Source organism: Buceros rhinoceros, unplaced genomic scaffold (genome assembly GCF_000710305.1).
Source record: "Buceros rhinoceros silvestris isolate BGI_N320 unplaced genomic scaffold, ASM71030v1 scaffold22747, whole genome shotgun sequence".
NCBI lineage: Eukaryota > Metazoa > Chordata > Aves > Bucerotiformes > Bucerotidae > Buceros > Buceros rhinoceros.
Window position 1 is genome coordinate 5,662 of NW_010423105.1, and position 7,016 is coordinate 12,677.

General features: G+C 55.7%; 1 protein-coding gene across 1 annotated transcript in view; it reads left to right on the forward strand.

Moving 5' to 3' along the window:
- The window catches only part of DIP2B (DIP2 disco-interacting protein 2 homolog B (Drosophila)), a gene marked incomplete at its 5' end in the record, with an annotated part of 22,071 nt that overhangs the window by 5,215 nt on the left and 9,840 nt on the right, over positions 1-7,016 (forward strand). Inside the window, 12 exons of the mRNA XM_010140320.1 lie at positions 454-518; positions 780-873; positions 1,385-1,504; positions 1,900-2,014; positions 2,584-2,723; positions 2,937-3,073; positions 3,388-3,468; positions 3,778-3,905; positions 4,575-4,689; positions 5,616-5,817; positions 6,712-6,821; positions 6,958-7,016. Coding sequence (XP_010138622.1) covers positions 454-518; positions 780-873; positions 1,385-1,504; positions 1,900-2,014; positions 2,584-2,723; positions 2,937-3,073; positions 3,388-3,468; positions 3,778-3,905; positions 4,575-4,689; positions 5,616-5,817; positions 6,712-6,821; positions 6,958-7,016 — 1,366 coding nt within the window. The remainder of the gene's footprint in view (positions 1-453; positions 519-779; positions 874-1,384; positions 1,505-1,899; positions 2,015-2,583; positions 2,724-2,936; positions 3,074-3,387; positions 3,469-3,777; positions 3,906-4,574; positions 4,690-5,615; positions 5,818-6,711; positions 6,822-6,957) is intronic.

Genomic DNA, 7,016 nt, shown 5'->3' on the forward strand with positions numbered 1-7,016 from the left:
TGACTGAACCTTCATGTTTAGAGCTGTGTGTCGTCACACTTGAAAACGCAGAGTTTGTCTTTTGGAAGCCATCACTTTAGTTTCCATTGCTTCTGGGAGCCGGTGCTGGCGTGACCTCCTCCGCTCGCTTCCCCGCTAATGCTCGTCCCTAACGAGGCTGAGACCCTTCCTGTTCCACTGCTGCGCTTAACAGGCTGGAGCGGAATTTCCTGGCAGCTTTCTGGGACGTGTTCCTTCTCTGAACTGATGTTCACTTTGCATAACAAGGAGCTCCGACCAGTAAAACCTATCATCAGACAAACAAGGCTCTGCACTGGCTCGCGCCACTGGACGTCCTGGAGCGGGTCTGACAGCTTCAAGGGGCGGATTCAGGCGGCTGCAGATTCTGGGATGAATAATGGTCACAGCTGCCCTGGCACGTTCCACTTCAAAAGCACAACTTTCTTTTCCCAGGTGAAACGATAGTGAATGTTTTGGATTTCAAGAAGGATGCAGGGTTGTGGCACGGCATTCTGACGGTGAGTGGAGCCTCTGAAGCGTTTCCTAACTGTAGAACTGCAGCGTGGCGGACATGGCTGAGGACCGTTTCCTCTTCACTCACCCCTTTCCCTCCTGCTAGACCTCCAGTTCTCTGGAGGAAGCGTGGAAGCATCCGCAGGAACAGACGTGAACTCGTGGTGGGGTAGGGATGGTGGGGAGCGAGGGTGGCTCCTGTTTCTGCTTCCTATGAGCTTTTGTGAGCCCTTTTCTTTTCTGACTGCCCTCTTTCTGCTCCTCAGACTGTAATGAACAAACTGCACACCATCAGCGTGCCCTACTCGGTGATGAAAACCTGCCCGCTCTCCTGGGTGCAGAGAGTTCACGCCCACAAAGGTACCTGCCTGTCTCCCACGCCTTTACCGTGATGCTCTCGGGATAAAGGATTGAGGGGCTACTCTGGAGCTTGTCTTGTCGCTCTTCAGTGACAAATCTCAAGGGCCAAAACTCCTAATTTATTTCTAAATATGCACAAAGTCCTTATGCCATGTGAGCGTCAGTGGAGTTGACAGGGACCTCACAACCCCTGTTCTTGGAGCTGGTGCCTTCTGTGAGACCAGGAGGAGACCTGTGGATCCCCGGCCCCCTCCGAGGACGTTCAGATGGTGATAATGATTTCTGCAGTTTGGGGAGGAGCTGCCATAGTGACACACCCCGGCCCAGGGGGTGGGAAACGTCCTCGTCTGCGCTGGGGTTTGCTGTTACTGCAGCTCTGTTAATTAAGGCTTAAGACTTGCTGCTTTAGTGAGAATTTTCTGTTTGGGAGTGTTGGAGTGTGTATTCATATGAAAATGACTCATGGAAAGCTTTTACTGGTCCTTATATGGCTTTTTGTGTTGGTTTGCAGCAAAAGTTGCTTTAGTGAAGTGTCGAGACTTGCACTGGGCCATGATGGCCCATCGAGACCAAAGAGACGTCAGCTTGAGTTCCCTGCGCATGCTGATTGTAACCGACGGAGCGAACCCCTGTGAGTACACGCTCCGCTCCGTGTCAGGCTGCAGTTTAACTCCTTCGGGAGGTGCTTCGGAGACCTCCCTTAGGGCAGAGCTGTGGGTCGTGGCACTCCAGCACCAGAGCAGGCGGTTTTCTGTGCTCTCGTCCTGGGAGTCCAAGGTGTGAAAGATCCTGCAAAGTACGAAACAGGAGCGTTGAGTGGGAGCTCTTGAGTGTGAGACAGAACGCAGGTGGAGCCAGGGAGGTTGGTCTGAAATTGCTCCCAGGGGATAAGGTAAAGGCTTTTGGAAGAACTTTGAAGGAGGGAAAAAATGGCCAGAGAAATCTGCTGCACTTCTTCCTAGGTGATCTTACGCTCTTAAAAATGAAATTATTACAGTCACGGCGGCACGCTTTCTTTCTTCCCAGGGTCCGTTTCCTCGTGCGATGCCTTCCTGAGCTTGTTTCAGAGCCACGGGCTTAAACCAGAGGCCATTTGTCCATGTGCCACGTCTCCCGAAGCGATGACGATTGCCATCCGGAGGTGAGGGGCCGTTGGCTAGACGGCGCGGTCCAGGCTGAGGCTTGTTCACGCTTCGGTTGGTCATAGTTGGCTGAAGCCTGTGATAAGCTCCCCTGCCATTCCCCGTGGGTGCTCAGGTACTCAAGGAGATGTTCAGCATTTCTCCTAAGGTGCGAGTGCTTTTTTCCCCTCTAAGATGTGTGACAGCTCAACAGAGCCTGTGAGAGCTGAGCCCTGCTTTTCCCTGCTCTGGGCTTACGCAGCCAGTGGTGTTCTGGAACCTGAGAGTAAACCTGATAGCGCTTTGGAGAGTCACTTCGTAGACTGTTCCTGTCCATTGCCGCCCTGAAATCATCTGGCCTGGAAGCAAAAGGGCTGGAAGAAGAGTTGCGCTTGCGCCAGAACATGGTTTCTTACTGATCTGTGCGGCTCTGCTGGAGGCAGCCTCTGCTGCCATCTCAGCCTTCTAAATTCGTTATGCAAAGGAGAGACGCTGAAATACGCGTGTTTCTGTAGCTGCAGTATCTTCATCCGAGTCTAATAATAGCCCGCGCGCCTGATGGAGTGCATTGATTTTGTGTCCTTCAAAGGCCTGGGGTCCCCGGGGCACCTCTGCCGGGAAGAGCCATCCTGTCGATGAACGGGCTGAGCTTCGGTGTCATTCGTGTCAACACTGAAGATAAAAACTCTGCTCTCACAGTGCAGGATGTCGGCCACGTGATGCCAGGAGGTAAAACCGGGCAGGAGTCTCCTGGGAGAGCCCTTTGCGCATGGTCTGGAGTGTGGGAGGGAGCTGGTCAATGTTCTCTCCCGTGTTCAGCCGCAGCGCTGGGGGAGGTCGGGCCCCCCAGACCGGGGTGTTAGATCCGTCGTGGTTAAATGGGTCGGTTCTTCCACAAGGCAGATCTCGGGGACTGTGTTAATGACATGTTCTGTGTCCCAGGAATGATGTGTATAGTGAGACCTGACGGGCCACCCCAGCTCTGCAAAACAGACGAGATTGGTGAAATCTGTGTGAGCTCCAGAGCGGGAGGAATGATGTACTACGGGCTGGCAGGGGTGACAAAGAACACCTTTGAGGTGGGTATGGGAGCAGGCATCGTTCTTTCCCCTGTTCCCACGTAGAACTGGTGGCCTCGAGTGATCCCTTGGGGTTGTACCTTCAGTGTTAAAGTTGTTTTTTCATATGACGCCCTGAAAAACTGCTTGCAGTTCCGTAGGTACAGCGTCCCCCTTTCACAGAGTCTCCACAGAGCTAGAACAGTGACAGCACCAGGGATTCCCTCCCCGTCTCGTCCTCGCTTCATCACATATAGTCCAGTTCCTGATGAGGGGAGTGTTTTCTGTCCTCGCGCAAATCCCCGTTGCCGCCTCCATCCTCCCTTCTGTTGCAGGTCATCCCCGTGAACTCGGCTGGCTCTCCGGTGGGCGAGGTGCCGTTCGTCCGCTCCGGCTTGCTGGGCTTTGTCGGACCTGTACGTAAGGCGGTCTCTGAGCTTGGCGGCTCCTCCCCATGTTGCTCGTTACATCTTTAGTTTGCTAATGCTCCTAAAGCCGAGTGCAAGAAGCTTTTTGTGTGGTGGCTCTGCTGTGCGTGCTGGAGCGTCTCATCTCAGATGGGCTAAAACGCTTCTCCTGGTTTAGTCATAAATGATTATTTAGTCATCTAAAGAGGAAGGGAACGTGGTCTGTACAGATTCCGCGGGTTTAGCCCTGGTTCTGAAATGCAGACCCTGAACATCCCCTTTGTGTGGGTTGCTCACAGACGCCTTCTCGTCTTTCAGGGCAGTTTGGTGTTTGTGGTCGGGAAGATGGACGGGTTGCTGATGGTGAGCGGCCGCAGACATAATGCCGATGACATCGTAGCAACAGGCCTGGCAGTGGAGTCGATAAAAACAGTTTACAGAGGAAGGTTAGCAAGAAGAAACCTCCCCACAAGCTTCTGCGCCTCAGTTTGTCTGCAGTAATTGCTTGGTTTGGGTAGCTCAGAGAAAGGAAATGTGTTTGTGGGTTGGGCAGTGCTTGGCCTGATCCTGCCCCACACAGCTCTGTTCCCGCTGCCCCGTCCGGCTTTGCATCCAGCCTGGGAACGTTAGGGGCAGGAATCCAGTACCAGCCATGGGGAGAATCTAATTCGCTGTCTCAGAATTCACTTCTGAGCCTCTGGAGTCATCAGCTGCTGACGCTCTGCAGCGAGGAAGAGTTTCATTAATGCCCAGAGACACTTCATTTTATTTCGCGGTGGTGGGTACAATTTTCAGATCCTCAGGCAGGGCTGGAACTCGCGTCTCGAAGAGTTGCAGCCTCCTACGTCGTGTCGATGCTTCTAAAGCTTTTATTGCATCGGTGATCTGCCACAGTTGGGAACAGAAGTGTAAGAGCAGATTGAGAGGACGGGGCTACGCTGTGTGGAGGTTTCCTCCAGGTGGAATTAATCCCTCATTTCACAAAGTCTCTCCTTTTTGCCTCCGTCTTCTCTGTCTGTGCCCGCGGGGTTGTTCACCAGTTCTGTCTCTGGTCTGTTGCCTTGGCTTCCTGCTGCCAAGGCCTTGCTGCCAGCGCGGCTCTCCCCTCTCCACAGGATCGCGGTGTTCTCCGTGTCCGTCTTCTATGACGAGAGGATTGTGGTGGTGGCGGAGCAGAGGCCGGACGCGTCTGAAGAGGACAGTTTCCAGTGGATGAGTCGAGTGCTGCAGGTGAGGCTGCTGGCGCTGGGGGACACGGTGAGCTCGGGTGGTTTTTCAGCGGATGGGCAGATCTGAGGCCGCCAGCACACCCCAGATGGACAGAGCGCAGGCCCGTGATGCTTCTTGGCACGAGGTGTCCTTACAGGGTCACAAGCTGGGTACATCTGCTGTGTACAAGCTGTTCCGTTCTGTCCTGAAGGTCCTGGGAAAGCGACCGCAACGCAGAACCGCGTAGGCTCTGGCAGCGTGGTCTCAGCAAGACGAGCGTGTGGAGACCCAGTTGCCTCTCCGCACCGCAAAGCAGATGCAGTGCTCGAGCGCAGGGCTCTGCTTTTCGTCTTGGATCACACTGGTGCTCAAAGCTCAGCTTTAAAGCTCCCGTGTCTTTGGAGACGCATTTTCAGCAGAGGAAGGTTGAAACAGCTGAACGAGCGTAGCCTGAAAGTCGGAGCAGCAAACGCTGCCCGAGAGAGCGAGCTGCCTGCGCTGACGGGTGTCGCTGCTGGGGACGATGGTGCAGGCTGTGACCTGGGGAGAAGAGCGAGGGAAGTACCCGGTGGCCTGAATAGTGTGTTGGGAGCCTGAACACTGAGGTGGCCGGAAAGGAGCAGAGCGTGGTGGTTCAGAGGAGGCAGATGGATGAAATCCCAGGATCCAAATCATATGATTCAACAAGCATCTGTGTGTATTTTGGGATTTCGATCATGAAGGATCAAAGATGGATGTATTACATGTGAAACGGGCTGTAGAGGCAGGGATGCCAACAAGCACTTCACTCTCACCACGGGGCTCGCTGACGTTACAGCTGGAACCGTGGTGGCTGACGTGCTCCTGCAGCACTTTCAGGCGCAGGGGTTTGTCTCGCAGGGTGTCAGGGCAGGCAGTAAGAGCAGCCTGTCTCCGGTGACTCCAGCGACCGTCTCTCCTTTCTCTAGGCCATTGACAGCATCCACCAAGTGGGTGTCTATTGCCTTGCTCTTGTGCCAGCCAACACATTGCCAAAAACCCCGCTGGGAGGGATCCACATCTCTCAGACGAAACAGCACTTTCTGGAGGGCTCCCTGCACCCCTGCAACATCCTCATGTGCCCGCACACGTGTGTGACGAACTTGCCAAAACCCAGGCAGAAACAGCCAGGTAACACGCGCCCCCCCCACCCCGTTCAGCGTTAGTGAGCTGAGGGTCGCGCCTCACAGCCCGGGTGCTGGGATGCTCCTGACACTGAGACTCCTGCTCGCTGGGGACTGCAGCTTGTCTTGTGGCTGGTGGCCAGGGCCTGTTTGAGGCCTCTCTTTGCACGTGTCTGTCAGGAATTCTGATTCCTACCTCTGAACTCCTTGGGATTCTCTCTGCTGCTGAGCAGGAGACAGCGATGCCTCCTGAACTCGCAGGGAGGTTTCATTACCTCCTCCCTGCATCTGTGCCTGGGAGCAACAGGGTCCTTCAGGGAGTCTTTGTACCGTCTGCTCCCCTGAGGGTCACAGCCCTGGGGGGCAGCTCCTTCCCCTGCGGATCAGCCCCTTCCCCTGCGGATCACAGCCCTGGGGGGCAGCCCCTTCCCCTGCGGATCAGCCCCTTCCCCTGCGGATCACAGCCCTGGGGGGCAGCCCCTTCCCCTGCAGATCCCAGCCCTGGGGGGCAGTCCCCTGCGGATCACAGCCCTGGGGGGCAGCCCCTTCCCCTGTGGATCAGCCCTTTCCCCTGCGGATCACAGCCCTGTGGATCAGCTCCTTCCCCTGTGGATCAGCCCCTTCCCCTGCGGATCACAGCCCTGGGGGGCAGCCCCTTCCCCTACAGATCACAGCCCTGGGGGGCAGCCCCTTCCCCTGTGGATCAGCCCTTTCCCCTGCGGATCACAGCCCTGTGGATCAGCTCCTTCCCCTGTGGATCAGCCCCTTCCCCTGCGGATCACAGCCCTGGGGGGCAGCCCCTTCCCCTTCTGGTCAGCCCCTTCCCCTGGGCTCAGCCCTAGCCCAGCTCCTCCCATTCGCGTTGGAGTCCCCATTTCACCCAGCTGTTCCTTGTCCCCAGGCGTTGGCCCTGCCTCTGTGATGGTGGGGAACCTGGTTGCTGGGAAGCGCATTGCTCAAGCCTCTGGAAGAGATCTTGGTCAAATAGAAGACAATGATTTAGTTAAAAAGGTAAATCGGGGTTTGTTACAGCTGGAGAATGGGCAAGAATTTCCCCTCAGCTGAATTCCAGGCTGCAAGGGGCAGCGCTCGAGAACTGCCTCTGAAGTAGAAGTGCTGGTATTTAATCACTGCCTCTCCGTTCCAGCACCAGTTCCTGACGGAGGTGCTGCAGTGGAGAGCTCAGGCCACTCCCGACCACCCGCT